At 40.8% G+C, this 24,276-nt stretch overlaps 1 protein-coding gene across 3 annotated transcripts in view; it reads left to right on the forward strand.

The window, feature by feature from the left end:
• Aspm (abnormal spindle microtubule assembly) overlaps positions 1–19,910 on the forward strand; it is a 39,901-nt gene extending 19,991 nt beyond the window's left edge. The window contains exons 16-28 of one of the 3 annotated variants that reach the window (NM_009791.4): positions 67–195; positions 2,530–2,724; positions 3,168–6,962; positions 8,160–8,326; positions 11,522–11,609; positions 13,029–13,238; positions 14,210–14,359; positions 15,468–15,659; positions 15,786–15,978; positions 16,121–16,275; positions 17,340–17,516; positions 18,529–18,698; positions 19,470–19,910. In NM_009791.4, the coding sequence (NP_033921.3) occupies positions 67–195; positions 2,530–2,724; positions 3,168–6,962; positions 8,160–8,326; positions 11,522–11,609; positions 13,029–13,238; positions 14,210–14,359; positions 15,468–15,659; positions 15,786–15,978; positions 16,121–16,275; positions 17,340–17,516; positions 18,529–18,698; positions 19,470–19,572 (5,724 nt within the window). In that variant the 3' untranslated portion in view covers positions 19,573–19,910. Of the gene's footprint in view, positions 1–66; positions 196–363; positions 782–2,529; positions 2,725–3,167; positions 6,963–8,159; positions 8,327–11,521; positions 11,610–13,028; positions 13,239–14,209; positions 14,360–15,467; positions 15,660–15,785; positions 15,979–16,120; positions 16,276–17,339; positions 17,517–18,528; positions 18,699–19,469 lie in introns of those variants that run through there. The other 2 variants (XM_006529108.4, XM_017312957.2) reach the window with 2 other exon arrangements.
• The last annotated feature ends 4,366 nt before the right edge of the window (positions 19,911–24,276 follow it).

A 24,276-nucleotide genomic window follows, 5' to 3' on the forward strand; every position in this document is an offset into this window, starting at 1 on the left:
CCTGGAGGATGATAGGGGAGACGGTTCCCTCCTGACCCTCTGCTTTCCTCTTCTGTATTTCCTTAGGTGGTTATCACCTATTTGTCATTTCTTTGTGCAAGGCTTTTGGATCTCCGTAAAGAAATAAGAGCTGCTCGACTTATACAGACAACATGGAGAAAATATAAACTAAAAAGAGATCTGAAACACCATCAGGTAATTGTGGAAAATGAGAACAGTATCTCACAAGATTCCAATGAATTTTACAAATAGAGATGGTTGAGATAAAAGTATCAATTACATCTAGTTTGGGAATGCAGAGATATAAATATGGTATGCTGATGTATCTTCCATTCTGTCAACCCTCCCCATAATCTGCTGTAGGCCAGAGAGAACTTCTTGTGAGTGTGTGAAGATTTTTACTATTGATTTCTACTGCAGTCTACCCTGCCTCCAGAGATCAGGAATGGTCTTGTGACGTCTCAGGAGTGCTTTGCCTGCCGGTGCCTTGGTGCTGCTTAGGCTTGAGTCCATGGGATCTTGTACTGACTCTCAGATTCAGTCATGTTGACCACCAACATGAGCCATCACAAACAGCTAATTTAAAAGGACTTGTTACAATTCTGGTTACATTTTATTGGATAATCTGGTCCCTGCTTGTTGCTTCTGCTGGCAGTGTTCCCACTCTTCCATGGTGATGACAGCATCTATCTGTATCTTCCTAAGTGGGAACATATGCAGCACCTCTCTAGATCCTCATACGCATTTCCTGAGCTGCCAGGCTGATAAGGATCATCCTGAGGTACCCTTCCAGCTTTTAGATTTTGCTTTGATGCTACTGTTATAATTAGTATAAACCCTCCATTGATAATAGAGTCACTCAAGCTGTGTGGCAGGGAAATGGCAGGTAGACAACATTTCCTTGGTCCCCTGGTAAGTTCAGCTTGTTGTTTTTTGTTTATCCATAAGTAGACACAAACTCTAAATTAAATTAAATCACACTATTTGGTCTATTTATGGGGGAAATAAAAGAAACTGGTAACTTGATCATAGAATCATAGGTATGGCGTTAAAATAATGTCATGGCTTAGAGAATGGCCAATAGTTGCAGATGTGAACACAGTAGCCTTAGCTTAGGGGAATTGTCTCGATAATTCTTGTAGTGCATTTGCCTCCCTCTGTCAACACCTTATCTAATGACAGGTCAAATGTGGATTTTAGTTACTTGAAGTGAAGCGGATCTTGCAGTTGAGCTAAGTTTCATTTCACTTCAGTCTCTTTCATCCAAGATGCCCTTGGTGTTTTTAATTCTGACCCAAACATTCTGTATTTCTGAGCTCAATCACTTCTAAAATCTTTTCTATCAATTACCATTATTTCTAGTGGTGCACTCACTTCTAGCTGAACTACTTACAAAGAAGTGCTTAGAAGAGACACTGAAATGTGGTGTGATGGCCTGACCGCTTTGGTAGGCAAACTTCCTCTCTCCTAAGGTTACAGTCAGTGGTTATTTATTCCTCAGTGCTGTGGCCTAGTATGTGGCCTTTCCTGTTCCTTGGTAATTATTTTAATCTACTGATTGCCTTTTGCATGTTTTTGAAGGACAGTTTGATCGGTGGTTCCCTAGTTCTCATGCATTGTGTGTGGCTTCTTCTTCCGTGTAGACAGCACCCACTGATGTGCAGAGCCCCCTTCCATGTGGGATGCTCCAGTCAGTAACATAAAGGGTATTTGTCATGCTGTATGTTGTTCTTTCCACCGCTCAACTCAGGTTGAGTAGAATACAGCAGGGTGAGTACAGGAACAGCCTGTGAGATGCTGGCTGTTGCCTGCCTACGGACTGACAAGTCCTGTGACTCTGTGCCTCCGTTAGTCCAGGTCATGAGTGCCGCATCTAGTCATTGTTTTAATGAGGTTTAAATGATCACCTATGAACTGTGAGATAGGAAGTATTTGGTGGCCATAGTAGTCACTCTCTAAAGGAATACAAATGGGGGTGGGCACAATGCTGGCTTCTGTCCCAGGATACACAGCTTCTCCTCTCAACTCTGGTTCTCATAATGCAGAGTGTGTCCCCTGTTCCTTCTGATCTGTAATGAACCGTTCACGTTGCGAGCTGCTGGCGGCCGCAACAGGGAGGGGTATCTTGTTTCTCCTATTTGTGTATTGCTTTGCTCAAATTGTAACAAAGCAAGACTACCTTATACTGCAAAGCATTTTGCATGCCATGCATACAGCTTTCCTATGAGAGCTCTGGGTCCATGTCAGAATTGTATTAGAGTTAATCCTGTTTTTCTCTGCAGGTGATTTGTGATAGACCAAAGATGTCTGTATTTTATCTTAGTTCAGTTCTTAGGATGCTTGGTTCTTCTAATCACTTGCCTTTTTGATGAGCCCCAACATGAACATAAGCCTAGAGGAAGGGAGGGTTTTTTTTTTTTGCAGGATAAATTGCTAATATACTTAATGTGTAGAAATTGACTATTTTGCAAAGAATAAAGAGACAAAGTGGTTGTTAACACAGTTCTGTTCTTATTTTCCTCATTAAAGGAAAGAGACAAAGCTGCTAGAGTTATTCAGTCAGTTGTTCTCAATTTTCTAAGTAGACGAAGATTGCAAAAAAACGTCAGTGCAGCTCTGGTCATTCAGAAATGCTGGCGAAGAGTCTCAGCGCAAAGGAAGTTGCGGATGCTGAAAAATGAAAAACTGGCAAAACTTCAAAATAAATCAGCAGTGCTCATTCAGGTATGATATTCTGGAATGAAATTTAGACTTAAAAATTGTATGCCTATTATAGTAAAGAAGGAAATATGTGATAAGAGCAAGATTGCTATGAAATTGCATGGTATTTGCATTTTTTACATCATCCAGTGTACTTAACATCACTGGACTACCAAAAGTTACTCTTACCAGAAGTTACTCTTCAAGAGTAATCACCTTTAATATTTAGAGTATTAAGTAACTGTTCAGCACATTTTTTTCCTTTCCTTTTGGGACATTTTAAAGTTTGGAACATTGTGAACTGTCTGATGTCGTACTGAGATCCAAACTCCGGTCCTTTGGATTTGGATGACTGAGCCATCTATCCAGCCCATAGCTTGGTTATTTTAAAGCGGAATGCTAGATGAATGAGCATTTTCAAGTGTTAAGTTCGAAAGCTATGTGTATTTCACTTTGTTTTCTTTCAGGCTTATTGGAGAAGATACTCCACCAGAAAACGGTTTCTGAGGTTGAAGCACTATTCAGTCATCCTTCAGTCTAGGATAAGAATGAAAATTGCTCTTACATCTTACAAACGATATCTTTGGGCCACAGTTACAATTCAGAGGCATTGGCGTGCCTATTTAAGTAGAAAACGAGATCAGCAAATATTTAGGAAGCTGAAATCCTCATCCCTTGTAATCCAGTTTATGTTCAGAAGGTGGAAGCGACGCAAGCTGCAGTTACAAACCAAAGCTGCAGTAACATTGCAGCGAGCTTTTAGAGAATGGCATCTCAGGAAACAAATACGAGAAAGATCCGCTGTTGTGATACAGTCATGGTACAGAATGCACAGGGAATTGCAGAAATACATTTATATTAGGTCTTGTGTTATTGTCATCCAGAGAAGAGTTCGGTGCTTTCAAGCCCAAAAGTTATATAAGAGAAGGAAAGATGCCATCCTGACTCTCCAGAAACATTACAGGGCACGTCAGAAGGGGAAGCTAGCACACGCTGACTATTTGCAGAAACGAGCTGCCACCATTCGACTGCAGGCTGCATTCAGGGGGATGAAGGCTCGCCATTCATACAGGTTGCAGATTGGAGCTGCCTGTGTTCTTCAGTCCTATTGGAGAATGAGACAGGAAAGAGTTAGATTTTTAAACCTTAAAAAGATGGTTATTAAGTTGCAAGCACACATAAGAAAATACCAACAACTACAGAAATATAAGAAGATAAAGAAAGCAGCCATTACAATTCAGACTCATTTCCGAGCTTCCATTTCAGCCAGGAGGGTTCTAGCATCTTATCAGAAAACAAGGTCTTCAGTCATTGTTCTACAGTCTGCATGTAGAGGGATGCAAGCCAGAAAAGCATTTCGCCATGCTTTAGCATCCGTTATAAAGATTCAGTCATATTATCGGGCTTATATATGTAGGAAGACATTTCAGAACTTCAAAAATGCCACAATAAAGCTGCAGTCAATTGTCAAAATGAAACAATCACGGAAGCAGTATTTACAAATAAGAGCAGCTGCACTGTTTATCCAGCGGTGGTACCGTTCCCAAAAACTGGCCTCACAAAAGAGAAAAGAGTACATACAGGTGCGTGAATCCTGTATCAAACTGCAGTCACACTTTAGAGGATGCCTGGTCAGAAAGCAGTTGAGGTTGCAATGTAAAGCTGCCATTTCTCTACAGTCTTATTTCAGAATGAGAACAGCGAGGCAGCGCTACCTGAAGATGTGCAAGGCGGCTCTTGTCATTCAGAGTTTCTACTGTGCCTACAGAGCACAAATCAGTCAAAGGAAGAACTTCTTGCAGGTCAAAAGAGCAGCTATTTGTTTGCAGGCAGCTTACAGAGGCTGCAAAGTACGCCGGCAAATCAAGCAGCAGTCTACGGCTGCTGTTACAATTCAGAGGGTTTTTAGAGGCCACAGTCAGAGGATGAAATACCAGACTATGCTTCAGTCTGCTGTGAAGATTCAGAGATGGTACAGGGCACAGAAGGTTGCTTATGACATGAGAATTCAATTTCTAAAGACTAGAGAGGCTGTGGTTTGCCTCCAGTCTGCCTACCGTGGCTGGCAGGTTCGGCAACAGCTCAGGAGGCAACATGAGGCTGCAGTGAAGATCCAGTCTACGTTTAGAATGGCCGTGGCCCAGCAACAGTATAAACTACTAAGAGCAGCTGCAGCAGTCATCCAGCAGCATGTGAGGGCACGGGCTGCAGGGAAGAGGCAGCACTTGGCGTACATCCAGCTCCGTCATGCAGCTCTGGTGTTTCAGGCTGCATGGAAGGGAAAGATGCTGAGAAGACAGATTGCCCGGCAGCATCAATGCGCTGCCCTCATACAGTCATATTACAGGATGCACATTCAGCGCAGGAAGTGGAGCATCATGAAAACCGCTGCCCTTCAGATTCAGCTGTGCTATAGGGCTTACAAAGTTGGAAAAGAACAGCGCCACTTATACTTGAAAACAAAAGCAGCTGTAGTAACTTTACAGTCAGCTTACCGTGGTATGAAAGTGAGAAAGCGGGTAGCTGAATGCCACAAAGCAGCGGTCACTATACAGTCTAAATTTAGAGCCTACAGAACACAAAAGAAGTACACGACCTATAGAACTTCAGCTATTGTAATTCAGAGGTGGTACCGGAATATTAAAATTACAACCCAGCAACATCAGGAATACCTTAACTTAAGGAGGGCAGCAGTTCAAGTCCAGGCTGCGTATAGAGGCATTAGAGTGAGGAGACGCATTCAACACATGCACATGGCGGCCACACTTATTGAAGCCATGTTTAAGATGCGTCAGTCAAGAGTAAGGTACCTCAAGATGAGAACAGCAGCTCTTATAATTCAGGTGAGATACAGAGCGTATTATCTAGGTAAGATTCAGCATGAGAAGTACCTGAGGACTTTGAAGGCTATTAAAACCCTTCAAGCTGGAGTCAGAGGAGCAAGAGTGAGGCGGACTGTAAGAAAGATGCATTTCGCAGCAACACTCATTCAGTCACATTTTAGGGGACACAGGCAGCAAACTTACTTTCATCGGTTGAGGAAGGCGGCAACCATGGTGCAGCAGAGATACCGAGCAGTGAAAGAAGGAAGCGCTGAGTTTCAGAGGTACAGCAGACTAAGGCGTTCTGTACTCCTCATCCAGGCTGCCTTCAGGGGACTGAGAACTAGGAGACACTTAAAAGCTATGCACCTGGCTGCTACTCTCATTCAGAGGAGATTCAGGACTTTCGCGATGAGAAGGAAGTTCCTTTCCCTCAGGAAAACTGCCATTTGGATTCAGAGACAGTACCGTGCAAGACTTTATGCCAAGTATTCCCGACAACAGTTACTGTTGGAAAAGGCAGTTATAAAGATCCAGTCATCATACAGAGGATGGGTGGTAAGGAAAAGGGTGCAAAAGATGCACAGGGCGGCTACTGTGATTCAGGCCACTTTCCGGATGCACGGAGCCTATATGAGGTACCAGCATTTGAAGCGGGCCTCAGTTGTGATCCAAGTACACACAGCTGCAGAACTGCAGAGGCAAAAGCATGCTGCTGTAATCCTTCAGGCTGCCGTTAGGGGGATGAAAACCAGAAGTCATCTGAAGACTATGCATTCTTCTGCAACCCTTATTCAGAGTCAATTTAGAGCTTTTATAGTAAGGAGACGATTCATTGCTCTCAGAAAAGCTGCTATATTTGTGCAGAGGAAATTCCGAGCCACCCTTTATGCCAAGCATAAATTGCACCAATTCTTGCAGTTACGAAAGGCAGCCATTACCATACAGTCCTCTTATCGAAGACTGATGGTACAAAAGAAGTTACAAGAAATGCACAGGGCTGCAGCTCTCATCCAGGCTACTTTTAGAATGCACAGAACTTACGTTGCATTTCACATTTGGAAATGTGCCTCGATTAGAATTCAGCAGTGTTATCGAACATACAGAACTATAAAATTACAAAAAGAAAAACTTATCAGAGAAGAACAACACAGTGCTGCTGTCCTAATACAAAGCACGTACAGGATGTACAGGCAGCGTTGCTTCTATCAACAGCGTCGGTGGGCAGCAAAGGTAATACAAAAAACATACAGAGCAAATAAAAGACGGCAAGATCTGCTCTATGTGTGTAAGGAAGAAACACCTCTTCTTCAGATGCATTTTCAGGGTTTAAACACTGCAAAACAAGGTCGGCAGCAGCATGGGGCCGCTATGATTACACAGAAGCATTTTAGAGCCTTTAAAGCAAGGAGGCTGATGGAGGCCGAGAGAGGCTTCCAGGTAAGTAATGTGCCACACCTGCACCTGGCTGCCACACTAGTCACTGCCAAGTGCATATGCCAGAGCTGTTTACTGAGCAAAGAAATACATGTTTGTGTTGTGATGGTTTAGCATTTTTACAGAGGAAATAAAAAGTTAGCAATCCAGCAGATACACCCTTCCTGGCCACAGAGAGCAGCTAGAAGGGGGTTGCCATGGTGATGAGCTCAGGGTGAAGCACCACCCTCACAGACTCTGCAGCTCAGAAGAGCAGTCCGTTGTTTAGATTGATTTGTATATTTTTAATCACATACTGATAACCGAACCTTGTGGAAGGATGTATAGGAAGAAAGAGGGTCTAAGACGTGGATCTGGAGACCATAAGATCACAAGGGTATTGCGCAAAGTCTACAGGGTCCTAGGAAAGAAGAAAACTGAGGAATTTGGCATCAGCCAGCCAAGGATTGGGAGAGAGCAGGAAGTGTGCTCCAATTCCAGAGACTATGAATCAGCGGGTGCTTTAGAGTTTAGTTAGAATATGTCATGTAGCATTAGCCCAACTAATCTCGTGAGAAGTCAACTGAATCCTATTTTATAAAATTAGAGAGTTTGGGGAGTCTTCCATTTCACAATTAACTGTGTCAGAACTTGTATCACTTGAACTGTGTATCAACTGTATTTAATTTCTCTGGTCCATAATTTGTATATTTTATTATTATAACAATATTTTTAAAATGTTAATTGAATAAGTAATAGTTGTCACAATCACCAGGTTTCCAAAATGAGACATGGCTGTCCTTTCAAACCCCTGCTTCAGCAGGTGGCCAATGAATGTGGAGAGGAAGCTGTTGCTTTTTCTCTCCAGAAAGTAGGATTTATTTTATTTCTGTTCTTTTGGACACATTGAGGACAGTGAGCATCTATCTGTTTTCAACAAATCCTGCATAGCTTAGTTTTAGACTTCTGACTGGGCTGTGCTGTGGCACAGCATGTGTGATAAAGTGGTTACCACACAGACACTGTTGTAATTACATAGTTGTCAGAAGGCTCTCGGTCAGTCTGGTAGAGCATAAACCAACTTGACATTTACAATTAATGCTTTGTGTCCATTAATTGCATATTAACTATTACAATTAGTATAACAATAATTGCATAAGATCTTTCTCATTTGCAATTGTAGACCATTATTGTAACCTTATATTTCTATGCTTGATATAGGCTGGATGTAGAAAATATAAAGCTAAGAAATACTTATCCAAAGTGGAAGCTGCCTGCAGGATTCAAGCTTGGTATAGGCGTTGGAGAGCGCACAAGAAATATCTAACTTTATTGAAAGCTGTTAACATTATTGAAGGTTACCTCTCTGCACAGCTGGCGAGAAGGAGGTGATGTATTACAGCTGTGGAAGTGGAAGGGTCTCAGCTAAAGGACCAGCACTGCTTACTTCCTTTCAAGTCACTGCTGGGTTCCATTTATATGGTTCTAAAATTGTGTGTACGTGCATTTGTGTTCATTCTCTGTCAGTGGGCTTAGTTTTTATATATGTATAAAATATAGCTTTGGTAACGTAATTTAGTAAAAAGTATGTATGTGAGTTATTCATAACCAAAGGGATGACAGAAGGAAAGTGAATAAACTGGTTTAGTATTCATTTTCACTTTCTTTGTTGATTTCACTGCTGGTAAGAATTTTCTTTTCTTCTTTTCTTTTCTCTCCTTTTCTTTTCTTTTCTTTTCTTTTCTTTTCTTTTCTTTTCTTTTCTTTTCTTTTCTGTGGGTGGTCTGTGTATGAGTGAGAAGGAGAGACATAGGTTATCACTGTCTACTTACTGTTCAAGGCAAGGTTTTCCACTGAACTCAGGAGTTAGCTAGAGTGAACCCAGCAAGCTCTGACTCTGCCTGTCTCCGCAGAACAGTGCTTGTACTTGGGCGCCTAGGATCTGAGCTCAGGTCCTGGTGCCTGCACAGCACATACCTTGCTGACTGAGAAGTCTGGGTTTTGTTATTGTTATACTGTGTTTTATTTTCTACCTACTTTATCCTTAATGATAAAGTTTCAAAAATGTTCATAAAGTTTCACTTAGCTGTCCTTTTATTTTCTTTAATACCTTAGTGTAAGATTTTTTTTTTTAAATCCATAGTTGGTGAGCTTTCAATAATAATTGAATATTTTTTATCAGTAATTGCTTAAAATTCACTTTACTGGTTGGTTTTGTGTGTCAACTTGACACAAGCTGGAGTTATCACAGAGAAAGGAGCTTCAGTTGAGGAAATGCCTCCATGAGATCCAGCTGTAAGGCATTTTCTCAATTAGTGATCAAGGGGGGAGGGCCCCTTGTGGGTGGTACCATCCCTGGGCTGATAGCCTTGGGTTCTATAAGAAAGAAAGCTGAGCAAGCCAGTAAGTAACATCCCTCCATGGCCTCTGTGTCAATCAGTTCCTGCTTCCTGACCTGCTTGAGTTCCAGTCTTGAATTCTTTGGGATGACCAGCAGTGTGGAATTGTAAGCTGAATAAACCCTTTCCTCCCCAACTTGCTTCTTGGCCATGATGTCTGTGCAGGAATAGAAACCCTGACTAAGACAAATTGGTACCAGAATAGTGGGATATTCCTGTGACAACCCGACTGTGTTTTGTGGAGGACTTTGGAACTTTGAGCTAGAAGAGCTGTGGGCTGTTCTGTAGGAGCTTGGAAGATCATGTTAAGAAAAGTGCAGAAGATGGAGGCCTGGCTTGTGAAATTTCAGAGGGAAGATTAAAGACTCTTATCAGGGCCATGTTGGTTTGATTGTGAAGATTCTGTGGTTTTGGTTAGCTGGGGCTGAAGAATCAGCTGTGATTAACAAGATGCCAGAACTACTAAATTGAAAACTTTGCATTACTAGGACTATTAGTAAGTTGGAGCTAAGAAATTAGCGGTGATTAGGAAGAGAACACTTCTGGGAAGTGTTTTCTGAGAGCACAAAGAGGCTGTGTTCCAGAGATAGCCAAGGTTGTACTTCGTTGAGGGGCTATTGGTGAAGCCTAGTTACAAGGGAAGACAGCAGTGTTTTAGAAATGCCAGTACCATGAGATGACCACCAAGAACAACAGCAGCACTAGAGTACAGGCAGCTGGAGCCTAGAAGACAAGGTGTGTGCTACAAAGGGCAGAGCTGGAGAAGTGACCAAGCCCTTGGAAGGAGCCCAGAAGATCGTGAGTGGGTGGTACCATTCCTGGGCTGGTAGTCTTGGGCTCTATAAGAAAGTAGAAAGAACAAGCAGGGGAAGCAAGCCATTAAGACCCCAGACATTGGACGGTTGGAGTTTGATTTTGCTTTTGATTGTGACTGTGCCCTGATATTATTCCCTCTTGAAGGAAGAAAGTATTTTAGTGGAGCCCACAGTAAAGGGACTTTTAATTGTAAAAAGACTTTAGATTTTAAAAGAGATCGGATATTTTAAAGGGATCGAAATTTTAAGAATTTGCAAGACTGTGGGACTTTTAATGTTATTTAGATCTTGGGGATGAATAAGAAAGTAAGGGCTTAGGCTTAATAGTGATGTGTTTGTGTGTCAAGTTGACAAGGGGTCCATTGTACTGGCTTGTTTTGTGTGTCAACTTGACACAAGCTGGAGTTATCACAGGGAAAGGAGCTTCAGTTGAGGAAATGCCTCCATGAGATCCAACTGTAAGGCATTTTCTCAATTAGTGATCAAGGAAGGGAGGGCCCCTTGTGGGAGGTGCCATCCATGGGCTGGTAGTCTTGGGTTCTATAGGAGAGAAGGCTGAGCAAGCCAGGGGAAGCAAGCCAGTAAGTAAGGAACATCCCTCCATGGCCTCTGCATCAATCAGCTCCTGCTTCCTGACCTGCTTGAGTTCCAGTCCTGACTTCCTTTGGTGATGACCAGCAGTGTGGAAGTGTAAGCCGAATAAACCCTTTCCTCCCCATCTTGCTTCTTGGTCATGATGTTTGTGCAGGAATAGAAACTTTGACTAAGACATTCACTAAAGAGGACCTCCAGCATTTGAAGAGCTCCTCTACCAATACTGTTGGGGAAATGGGAAATTGTAGGTGGTGCTTATCGTCAGTATGAAGGTATATTCTTGTATCAATGGTGAGCGTCTCTTCTGGATGCTCAGCCTTACTTTCTCAGAATTATGGTTCGAAGAAAAGCTAGTCATTGTTAAGTGTCAGGTTCATGTCCTAGTACTATGCGTGTTCCTTTCTTCTTTGATAAGTTCATTTCAGTGACTTCCTCCATCATCTGAGAATTCTTCCAGCTGTTCCTAAGACATTGAAATCATATTCTACCAAATTCTTTGTCTTACTAGATTTTAGAATTTATATTTTATACAGTAGAATATTTTTACTTGCAAACCTGGCTTTCATTGTCTGTGTAAGACTCTGGCTTCAGGAGCTGCCTGTACTCTAGTGCTGCTGTTGTTCTTGGTGGTCATCTCATGGTACTGGCATTTCCAAAATGTGAAGTGTACTGTTGTATCTTATGACATTGTTGTTCTTACATGTTCCTTCTCGGTATTGGGTGACAACAGTGACTAGATCAAATGATTTAAAGTTATCTCTCACCTGCTTTTCAGGTTCTTGAAGATGAGGGCGGCAGCTATTATAATTCAAAGGAAATGGAGAGCTACACTTTCTGTAAGAGGAGCTCGTGAGAATTTAAAAGTAAGTGTAAACAAACACTTACACAGACCCATGTTAGGGAATAAAATAGAAAGAATATTAGAGATTGAACTGTGCATTGTTTTACACATATCTGGTGTAGTCCATTAAAATTACATTCATTTAATAGCAGTATGATTTTTGCCAGTAATGGTATACATAAGGCTCTCTCTGTCTTTCTCCCTCTCTCCCTCCTCCATCTCTCTTGCCCTCTCTTTTTCTCCCTTCTCCCTCCTTTTTCTCCTCTCTCTCCCTCCTCCCTCTCTCTCTCTCTGTATGTGTATTAAGTAAAATATTCTCAAACTCGAATTTTTCATGATTGCAGTGAAAATAATATATGCTTGGAAAAGATAGAGATATAAATATATTTTGTCTAGTTTAAGTCAAATACTTGATAACATGCTTTCTAAACCATAGTTGATCTGTTTAAGTATATAGCAGAGTTTTAGAGTAACTATAAAGCCCATGACCTATTATTACATATGGCTTTTAAATAGTTGCTACATATCAAAATTAGAATTTTGCATATATGATTTATGTTCATGTAATGTTCATTCTAGCTACATAACCACAGTTGTTTTTCTGAGACTTTCAGCACTTAATGCATGCCAGGCAGGCCCTGTATAATAAACTTATGTGGTAGTTGCTAATGCTTTGATTATTTTAAGTGCTAGAGGCTGTTTAGTGCTAACTTGTCCATGATCATTTTAAAGGTATGTGGAAGTTTATAAAGCTGACTTTCTGAAGCTGTTATATAATTGGGCGATCTGGCAACCTAAGGAATGTAGTTGTCATGCTATGTAGTTCTTTGTTTAAGCCTTTTCTTCTTTTCTGTGTATGTGTTTGCACCTTAGTGTATGTATGTGCAGTATGTGCATGTGGGAGCTGTGGACATCACAGGAATATGTGATCTTTTGAAGCTGGAGTTGTAGAAGGTTGTTAGCTGTGATATCAATGCTTGAGAGCCAAACCCAGGGTCCTCTGTAAGAGCAGCAAGTGCTCTTAACTCCTCAACCATCTCTCCACCCTGCATTGTAGCTCCTAAAGCTACACGCCATTTTGCTATGGTTCCTTTCTAATGGCTGCTGTACATATCACACTGTAGCTTGTGCCTCGGTCCAGAGTGCTTGCCCTGTAACAGCATACCTTCCCTGCTCTCACACAGGAGGGAGAATCAGGAGGAAAGGGGAGGTCCCTGGCAGCTGCTGACATATAGCTTTGTTACTATAGACCTGTATGGTTTCAGAAGTAATGTGTTAGCACTTTCCCATGTCCATGAAGTAGGACATTCTCAAACTATGAAAGTAAAGAATATTATGAGTATAGCATCATCTTACTTTACAGTGAGAAATCCAAGAACTTCTAACAGGTTGAAAATCTTATTCCTATCTATTAATTCTGCTTGTACTTTTTTCCTTATAGAGACATCGAGCTGCTTGTGTGATTCAAGCCCACTTTAGGGGCTATCAGGCAAGGCAGTCCTTCCTGCAGCAGAGATCTGCTGTTTTAATCATACAGAGACATGTACGAGCCATGGTGGCTGCGAAGCAGGAAAGGATAAAGTATATCAAATTGAAAAAGTCTACGGTTGTTGTACAAGCCTTGGTGCGTGGCTGGTTAGTAAGGAAAAGGGTAAGTATTTTAGAATAAAACTAAAACATTGGATGTTAGGTGGTGGTTAAATCTTTGGAGATAAGATTTTGGAGAATGCTGTCAAAACTAATAAAATTACTAACTTCTGCAGAGCTACCTAACAAGGTCATTGGTCATCATATGTTTTGTTGTTCCGTGACCCTAATTCTTCCTACAGATGGTCGGTCACACCAAAGATACAAAATTAATTGTGTTTTCTGTTTGTTGGGGTTTTTGATGTTGTTGTTTTTAATTTTTAAAGCAGTAACACTTAGCTAAAGAACTGACGAGTGTGTGGAGGAGGCTAGTTTTCCCACGAGTAGCCTTCTGCCCCTCCCCAGCCACTGTAAGAACTTCACCTCTGGTAGCCACATCCTCACCAAGAAAGAACTTCTTGTTTTTAGGAAGGGCTCTGACTTTGGAGCTGAGGATATAGAACTGGCATAGACAATGTTTAAAAGGAGAAAACTCATCATTAAATCTGAATTGGAAACCTACAATCTAAAGGTCACTGTAGAGAGCTTTCACTGCAGGAGGCTCGTCTGTGCTTCTGTGGTATTATCTGATCCTGGAAAAGTGTAACTTGTCGGGCTTCACATTGCTTGATCTGAACATCTCTGCTTAGAGTGCTATGACCTTTCCTAACCTTGTACCTGCCTCTCCTGCGTACTCTGGATGTCTTAAAACCTGTCCTTGGATAAGCTTGGCCACTCGCCTAAATGCTGTTTCTCTTAGCAAAGGGCCCAAAATTCTACTTTTACATTTTGTTATATAAGTTATTCTATTAGAATTATTGTATGGTAATTATAATTACCTTGAATTAAAATGAAAATGATTAATAGTTAATACAGTTTGTGTGCATTTTTCATATGCTTATATAAAAATACTTTTTATCTATGTATTTTCTTTTTAAAAGTTCTTTTTAATGTATTTTGCCTATTTTTCTATTGAAATTTTTTTCTCTGCTTTAGGTTTCAGAGCAGAAAGCCAAAACTCGGCTTTTCCACTTTACAGCAGCTGCCTACTGTCACATGTGTGCTCTTAAAATCCAACGAGCTTATCGGCTCCACGTGACCTTGAGGAACGCTAAGAAGCACATGGATTCAGTCATCTTCATTCAGGTTCACTTTCCCCTAACTTCAGAAAAAAGAGACTGCTTTTTATGGTGGTGTACATCTTAATTCCAGCTCTCTGGAGGCAGAACAGGCAGTCAAGTCCAGCCTGGTCTACAAAGATAGTTCCAGGATAGTTAAGGTTACAAAAACAAGCTCGATCTTAAACAGGAAAATCTCAGAATTTTTAAAAAAGATTACATGTTTCTGAGTGCTCTATCTTCATGTACACCTGTGTGCCAGAAGAGGGCATCGGATCCCATTACAGATGGTTGTGAGCTGCCATGTGGTTTCTGGGAATTGAACTCAGGACCTCTGGAAGAAGAGCCAGTGCTCTTAACCTCTGAGCCATTTCTCTAGCTCCAAGAGTATTTTTTATGTTACTCATTTTTAGATGTGCTTACATACAGTCCCAGAATATTAAGACTGTTAGATGATAGCTCATAGGATAAGTTAAGGTTAGAAAGTGGACCATGTTTTATGGGCCAGAAATGTAAGTGACCACCCACAGATGGAACTATTCAGCCATCTCTACAGGGTGGATCCTTGTTTCTCTATTTCCTTACCCTACAGTGGCCTCCAAAGACTTTCTGATTTTGCCACTCTAGTGAATGGGAGTAGAATTACATTCTTTGTTTAGGACTTACTTGCTTACTGTCATTTTTCTAGTTTTCCCCATATTTATTATTTAAATTCTTACCTGTGTACTATTTACTATTTACAATGTTTTAATGTACCTAGCCTATTTTTCTATTTCATAGCCATATTGAAATTTATAGTATTATATCCTATAAAATTTTCCTTATATGTATGTATACTGTCGTATATTTACATGTAAAATATTGGGGTAGAAAACAACTTGCAAAATGCTGCCTAGTTTGATAGGATTCATCTACACTGTGATCTGTGGCCACACATACCCAACAGGAGCTTGAAGGATTTACTTCAAGTAGCATAGGAAAATGACCCCACAGAGTAGGATGGAGGGTCAAAAGAGTTCAATATTCCTTCATTTTTGTATATAAATGTGTATATTTATAAGAATATAAACATATGTTTATATATTAACTCATATATGTTCTGGAGTAAAAGTGAAAAGCTTTCATGTTTTGAACAGAGATGGTTTCGAAAAAGATTACAACGAAAGAGGTTCATTGAACAGTACCACAAGATCCTAAGCACTCGACGTGAAGCTCATGCATGTTGGCTCCAGCAGGACAGGGCTGCATCCGTGATACAGAAGGCGGTACGCCGCTTTCTCCTCTGCAGAAGACAGGAAAAGATCACTAGCTGCGCCACTAGAATTCAGGTAAACCAAAGTCTAGTTTTAGCCCAAGATTATAATCTGAGTTGCGTTGCAGCTGCAGTTGGAATATAGGTTCAAAACCTTACTGGCTGACATCTTTAAATGACCCTGTTACACCTGTTTGTTAAGGCATTATGGAGAGGCTATTCTTGGAGGAAGAAAAATGACCACACAGAAATCAAAGCTATCCGACGAAGCCTTAGAGCTGTGAGCACGACCGTGGAGGAGGAGAACAAGCTGTACAGAAGAACTGAGCGAGCGCTTCATCACCTGCTCACCTACAAACACTTGTCGGCCATTCTGGATGCGTTGAAGCACCTGGGTTAGTGTCCTCTAAATGCCATGTTTCAGAGCAGGGCTGCACTTCCCCTCTGGGTGTGTAAAGAGTGGGGTAATACCGTAGTCCCTGTAGATCAGTCTTGTTGCTGTGACTTCCCTTGTTTGCTCATTTGCTTCTCTCTCAGAGGTCGTTACCAGACTCTCTCCACTTTGCTGTGAGAATATGGCTGAAAGCGGAGCGGTATCTACCATCTTTGTTGTGATCCGAAGCTGTAATCGGAGTGTTCCTTGTATGGAAGTCGTTGGATATGCTGTTCAAGTATTGCTGAATGTGGCAAAGGTACCTTTCCATTTTAAGCATAAGGCACTCACTGTTAAGGAGCATGATCCTGCAAATGAAATTTTGTGTTTGCTCATTATTAGCTCTTGCTTCTGACTTAAAATTTATTTATTTATTTTATGTTTCTGGAAGTAAAAAATGTTTAGTCTCTTAACATAGCTATATATGGAAATGCTAGTTTTATAAGATTTGTTTTGTTTATTACATACTGACTACCATTTACTGTTGACATGCTGGTAAATTATGAGGTTAGTTTTTTATAACCACTAAGATAGTTCCTGTGTCATTTTGCAGAGAGTACGGCAATAGTACTTACTAAAGTTAGACACAGTTGAGGCATTAAGAGGCAAGGTTTTCTACCTGAACCATGTCATGAGCCACCCTCCTGTCTTGATGAGACATAGCGGGTGAGAGCAGGCTGACGCCACGCTCAGCACTGTGGCCTTGGGCCTGTGTGATGCTGCAGCTTGCTTAGGTCCCCTGTGCTCTCAAGTGAGGGCCCTCAAAGGACCCACCTCCGTGTCACTGAGAAGACTGTGGTGTCAGCTAGTGAGGCTTTGTTATTTTAATATTGTCACCCTGCATATTTTACTGCTAATATAAGGGCACAATTAGACAAATAAGCCATTGAAAATATATCCTAGACTCAGTGTTGAAATTATCATTTTATTTTATAGCATTTCATCTTCTCAAGAAACAAGTAACTCAGGAGCTAACTACATCTTCTCTTCACTGTTATCTTAGCCTGTGGTAGCCACAGAAAGTTACTTTGTGATAGTTATACTACAATGAGTTTTAAAAGCTTTTTATCTACTTCAAGATAGTAGTCTCTCTTGCTCTTTCTCTCTCTCAAGAGCATTTGACTCTGGTTCATGTTAAAGTTCTAAAAGTGATTAAGCTGGGAATGTGTGTATAAGATGCGTTCAGAAATAACGAATGTCCCCGGTGAGTCTCTTTACTTGCTGCACACGCTCCAGAGGCGTAGCTTTCACCGTATTTTGTGGTTGCACTGTTTAAAGGCATGTGCTCCTCGTAAGTCTTCCTTTTATTCTGCTCTCTTCAAGTATGATAAGACGATCGCGGCTGTGTACGAGGCCGAGAACTGCGTGGACACACTGCTGGAGCTTCTGCAGGTGTACCGAGAGAAGCCTGGAGACCGAGTCGCTGAGAAGAGTGCCAGCATTTTCACAAGAACTTGCTGTTTGTTAGCAGTGCTGTTGAAGACAGAGCAGTGTGCTTTTGTGAGTAGATCCTAGATTTTTAATGCCATTGACTTTAGTTATCACATTAACGTAGAGCTTTATATATATTCAAACCTGCTTTATTCGATGATAAAACTGTCACACAGACATTTTTCCAATCAAAAGAATCTGACTCCAGGGCTGGAAAAATGGCTCACGAGTAGAGCACATGTATAGCATGCACATGGCCCTGAAGCTCAGTCTAAAAGGGGGAAAGCTAAGAATTGATTCTATCCTTGTGAGCAACTCACTAGGAAGAATAACACATCCCAGCATATTAGTAACCGGGTCTGTGTAACTGTCCTAACCCTCACCCTGGCCTGCTGCTGCTACGATGTTTAAATGGCAAGCTTTTCAGTGCTGAGACCACTGAGCCTCTAGTTACAACTGTTGACATAGAGGAACCATGGCCTTTCCCTAGACTCTGGCTTTCTTTTTCTGAGTAGATAGGGAAACAACTGAAGATTTTATGCAAGAGAGTATTTCAGTGTGAGGTTTGTGTGTTTACTTGCTTGCTTATTTGTTTGCTGCTGTTGTTTTGGTTTTGGAGTGTGTTTTGTTTTCAAACAGGATTGTATGCCCATGCTCAGATCTCCCATGTCGCCAGATTCATTCTGGCTACAGATAGAGAATGAATTTGAGCGAGCATGTGTGAATGAGGGATGGAATGTTAGGAAGGAAGCAAGTGCAGATATGCCATAGTCTCTCCAGGGGCTGGCACGTCATCTGGGATTGTGTCACTGAAAGGAAGAGGACTTCTGTGGAAAAATTCACAAGATTTGATCCCTGGACATGATGTGTATCCACGTGTAACTTTTTGAGTATATGTCTTCTTATAGCTAACTTGCATATTAAATTAGTTAATAATTTATGTCAGTCTACCTGCTATATTAGAGGCCATTGTTCTTGAAAAGCATAGTAATGATAATTCATTATTTAGTTACTGTAGGAGAGAGAAATGTAATCCTTACCAGGTTTTGACATGTGTATTTTTTTCTTTCTTTTTTTTTAGGATGCACAAAGTAGATCTAAAGTCACTGATCGTATTTATCGTCTCTACAAATTTACAGTTCCTAAGCATAAAGTAAATACACAGGGATTGTTTGATAAGCAGAAGCAGAATTCCTGTGTAGGCTTTCCTTGTATACCAGAAAGAACTATGAAGACCAGGTTAGTTTCAAGGTAAGCAGTTAAATGCATCTAAAATTGATTCATTTAATAAGTATTTACTAACTCTTACCAGAAGCAAAATGCTGTGAACATTTTGAGCAGGAGAACACTGGGTGAGTGGAGAAGAGCTAAGTACATAGTAAAGCATCATTGCTGTGGCTTTGGGCATTGCCTAGTTGCACAAAAACTTCCATGTTAAGTAGCTCAAAAAGCATGCTAGGAAGTTGGTTATAATTACATCACTTGTTTTCTATATTAAATTAAAATATATTGTGTATCAACTGTCAGAAGTCCTGTGGAACCTTGTGAGGTGGAAAAAAAAATTGTTTAAAGTGCTTCAATAAGGCATGTGACATGATGGGATCAGAGTGGAGTTTGCAGAATGGAAGTTTAACGTTTACACTAAGAGCCAATGGCCACGCAATTTCTGGTGAAGACAAAATCTAGTCTGTGCTTGTAAGAAAGGACAGTTGACTGGTTAAGGTAGTACAGAAAGCAAGGATGTAAGGACTGTGGTCAAATTGATGATGATGTTACTAAGAACTAAGGATGGTGACGACAAGATCTGAGAAAAGGCTTAACCAGTCTCACCAAGGATCCAACCTTGAGTGCCTGGTAAATAAATGAGAAGGCGACGGTGAAGACAAGTAACATACGCTGCAAAGAGGCCAGCATCAATTTTAAAAATAATGTATAGGTTATATTGGTAGTAGTGAGCAATGGTGTGAAGCTTTCTCACACTTTAAAACACTTCATGAATGCTTCTTTTTTTTTTTTTAACAGACTTAAGCCACAGTGGGTTTTGAGGCGTGATAATGTGGAAGAAATTACAAACTCCCTGCAAGCTATTCAACTGGTAATGGATACACTTGGAATTTCTTATTAGTAAATGGAAACATTTTCAGTGTGGGACAAAAAGGAATTATGCCAATCATGGATACCTGGAGCAGTTTTTACTGTCAGTGTAAACTGTTTAGATATGACTTTGTGTAAAAATAAAAATGTAGATATTAAAGTTACTAAAACTGTTTAATGAATTCATTTTTACTATTTTTGAATTTTTGTAGTTATAATTTAAATAGGTTTTTCTCTTTCATTTTTTTTCCTCCAAACCCTGCCATATACTACTACTTGCTCTTTTTCACATTTATTGCTCCTCTTCACTAATTTGTATGTATATATATGTATGTATTCCTAAATACAGTATGATAAATCCCTATAATGTCACTTGTGTGTGTGTGTGGTTTTTTGTTTGTTTTTTTTTTTTTTTTTTTTTTTCGAGACAGGGTTTCTCTGTGTAGCCCTGGCTGTCCTGGAACTCACACTGTAGACCAGGAGGCTGGCCTCGAACTCAGAAATCCGCCTGCCTCTGCCTCCCCAGTGCTGGGATTAAAGGTGTGTGCCACCAACGCCCAGCATGTGTGTGTTTTCAGAGCTGATGTTTGGCACTGATTCAGTGCATATGAAAGCCGCCTAGTTTTTCATGTCTACAATATTTGTGTCTATCAACTTAAAAAGTATTTTTTAATGTAATCCTATTTCTAAAGGAAAAGTAATAGCTTTGATTAAAGCAAAATATTGGATTGAAGATAAATCTACAATCTTATATGAGAGAATAGTATGAAGAAACCCTGGGATGCTGTATGTCTTAGGTTTTCTGTTTTGTCTTGGTTGGTGTTCTGTTGCTGTGAAGTGACTACAGGAGCATGGCAAAGATTATTAAAGAAAGCATTTAATTGGGAATTCCTTTCAGTGTCAGAGGTTAATCCATTATAGTGGGGAGCATGGTGGTGTGCTGGCGTAGTAGAGAGTTCTAATTCCTGATATGCAAGAATTAGAGAGACCCTGGGCTTGGCTTGGGCTGTTGAAATGTCAATGCCCACCCCAACAAGGCCACACCTCTAATCCTTTCAAATAGTACCACTCCCTGGTGAAACATTCATCTCTGAGTGTATTGGGACCATTGTTATTCAAACTACCACACAGTTGCTGAAATAGACACCTCACAAAGGGAACTTGAACTAGAGGGTTGTTAGGGCCTAGAGCTCGGGAGTCTAGTTGCTCCTGGTGTATCCACTGTCGGAGAGCACAGGGTAGTGATGAATCCTTATGCTCAGCTGAGTTTCTCCTTTGTATATAGGTACTAGCCTGGGCATGGTGCTACCTGCAGTGGGCAGGTCTTTTCATCTAGGTTGCTGTAATCAAGGCAATGCCTAGTAGGAATGCCCAGTGTCACATTTCCCAGGTTTTTCTAGATCTCACCAAGTTGTTACTTAAGATTAACCATTACAACCTCAAGGTGCTTTGCTTTGCATCTTTTGATTGGCAAAGCATTCGGTAAGGGTTCAGGATTCTCCAAAGAATCATACCCCAGACTCAAATAGTTTGTAACTCAAAAGTGTTTTATTCTGCATAAGTCCAATGTGCTGGAATCTCCCATTACCAAGATAGACAACCTAGTGAGCTCAACAACACAAACAGTATGTAAATGCAGAGGGTGTTTTATTTTGCAGAAATCCAGCATGTTGGGGTCTCCCATTACCAGATTGAGAAACAACCAAGTTTGCTCACAGGCCAGACTTAAAGCACATTAGGAGATTGCAGGGTAGTTGACCTTTATCTTACTCCATATCTAAGGACATTCCATTACTGGGCTGTGCAGGCTAGAGACTGTTGCTGGGGAGGTCTGGGAATTGTTGCTGAGGACATCTGTAAACTGCTGCTGACCCATTGTCCTTGCCTCAGGCCAGGTAACAGGGCAGCTTCTGAGGGCAGGACAGCTTCCGAGAGCAGGACTTGCCTGGACTTACTAAATTCTTGGAAACAGAGATTTGCGCCTATCTCTTGAACTGCCAATTTGAAGCCTGTCATGGAGTCAGCCTTGCTTTCTCAATTCAATTTGATGAGCAAGATTTCTTTAAGAGATACTACAAGATCACAGCTGGCCTCTTTAGGCATTGAAATCCTGATCTTTGAATGAATTTGGGTTAAAATTTGAAAGTGATTCAACTTTGAAAAACTTTTTTTTCCTCTTTTACTCATATCTGATCATTCTAGGGCCTAGGAGAATTGAAACGTTGCAGATATGGATCCAGTTTGTTTTCAGCTAACTTTAATCCCTTTGTGCCATTCATTGCTGACCTCTGTGTGTCCTCACATCCTTTTCACTTTCGGGTAAACCTTTGGGATGTCCCCATAACCAGCCGATAGCTTCTAGCAACTTAAAAGCTCAGGCTCCATCAGAAAACATCTGCTGTTCACGGCTGAGTGTCATTGCTTTGCTATAACCTGGCTCTCCCTACAGTCCCACCATTTTACTTGGCAACTGCTTTCATTATGATTTTCTTTTATTCTGTAACTCTTAAAAATCTTATTAAAACACTTGTATGTTAGAACATGTTATTCAAGCACAACCATGAAGAGCCAAAAAGCAGCAGGACAGATTCCATCTTGTCCTCTAAACTCTATTTTAAGCCGATGTCCTTGGGGAAACCTTGGAAAAAAAAACTGCTGTCCTTGGAAGAAGCAGAAGCTGCTGTCTTCTGGCCTTGGAGTGATAAGGCCCCCACCCTTGAACTCTAAGGAAGAGATCACGAAGCATTCCCAGCAGTGGAAAACAGACAGAACAGCTGTGGCTAGCTTGCAACAACAGGAAAAACTGATCAAAATAATGGATGAATTAATCATTCCCCGGTCAAAGATGCCCCTTTTCAGATGTGTGGTCCCTCCTTGTTGTCTGAACAAACCCTATCAGTTGGAAGTTTAACATTCCCTTACCCATTTACTCAATCATGTAATGTCAAGGCTTGAAAGCCCCAACTTCCAAATTTTATATAAAGCTTAAGCCCTAGACCTAAGCATCACTTTCTTACCTGTTGTGCAGGGAGGGGTTGCCTGGTTACAGAGGATGTCCTGTTCAGTCCCTGTGCCCTCCTACCTGACCCGTGAAATGCGCCCTCCCCCACAAATCCAGTCGTTTCTGCCAGTATTTTCTCTACCCCACACCTGTTCCCAGTCCATCCGGGATATTTGTATTTCCCTTTCACAAGTAGATCCTTGTAAATTTGTGAGGGCTCCCAGGATATTGAACACATTCATGTGCCAGAGTTTGGTGTGATCCATCTAAAGTACAAAGCCCTCATGACATGTCAGCTCCTCTGTTCATACTCATTTAGATTTTAGATTGTGCCCTGGCGGTAAACTGTAATGTAAGTTACTGGTTTCCTTGAGCTTTGAGTGTTTCTACCAAACCATAAAACCTGAGAAAGTTTTGGGTTATTGCTGGAGGTCTTAATTTATAAACAAATCACATAGAAGTACAGATAACATAGTGACTCAGCATCTGAAGTAATGAAAAGTTTTTGGAGTTGAATCTTAAACTGTAGTTAAGGTCTTTGGGTCATAATTTAATTCTAAGTTACCCAGTTGGTATTAGAGGGTTGGTATAGAAGTTTTTCCATATATTTGATGTTATATGTTGAATATAAAGGAAGATACAGTTGGGGATACAGTGTGTGAGTGTGTGAGTGTGTGTGTGTGTGTGTGTGTGTGTGTGTGTGTGTGTGTGTGTGTGCGGTTTATTTTGATTAGAACTGTAAAGTTTCTGATGATTAGGTATTATCATCTTAAGACAATCTGCAGGACAATGTTCAGTGTTCCATGGTAAATACACTAGAGATAGACAGATACCATACAGAATAATCTAAATGTACTACAAAATAAAGAGTGAAAGCATAGCATTTCAAATATAATCAGAACATAAAACCAACAAGAAAACAGTAAACAGCAAACTAGCTAATTTTAAAAACATTGTATTCATTGAAAATTTAAAACATAATATATATTGATTAAATCCATCCATAAACTGTCTTCCTCAAACTCCCCTTAGTACCTTTCACACTCGATATCTTTTTTTTAATTAGCTATTTTCTTCATTTACATTTCAAATGCTATCCCCAGTGCCCCCTATACTCACCCCTGCCCTGCTCCCCAACCCACCCACTCTCACTTCCTGGCCCTGGCATTAAACAATGGTTACTAGTAATTCCTGAGTCCAATTAGTGCTTTCCATATGCACATGAATATGTGATCACCAACAGGGACAGAAAACCTATAAGTAGTTAAATTCCCAAGTAGTGTGAGTTCAACTCTCACAGCAGCTATCAACAACAAATAACTCCTCCCATGGGTTGGAGCCTTTGGAGCCACTCCCCATTTGTGGTAGAACTTTGACTGGCTTAGTTTTGTGCAGGTCTTATGCATTTAACCCAATCTGCTATGAGTTGATGTCTACAATAACAACGTCCTGTCCAGAAGTCGGTATTTCATACCTCCCTTCTGCATCTGCCGCCTCTTACATTCTTTCTGCAAAGTTGCCTGAACCTTAGATGGTGGAAGGTTGATATAAATGACCTGATATAAATGTTGAGTACCTAGTTTGTACTCTTGGTCTCTATGCATTACCTACTCTAGAAAGACACTTCCCTATTCAAAGTTGAGATCAGCTCAAGTCTGAGCATATGAACATAAAAATTTAGAATGCAGTTTGACAGCCTGGCCATTTAGTATAACAGCAGAGTCTCTCTCCCCT

This window comes from Mus musculus, chromosome 1 (genome assembly GCF_000001635.26).
Source record: "Mus musculus strain C57BL/6J chromosome 1, GRCm38.p6 C57BL/6J".
Lineage (NCBI taxonomy): Eukaryota > Metazoa > Chordata > Mammalia > Rodentia > Muridae > Mus > Mus musculus.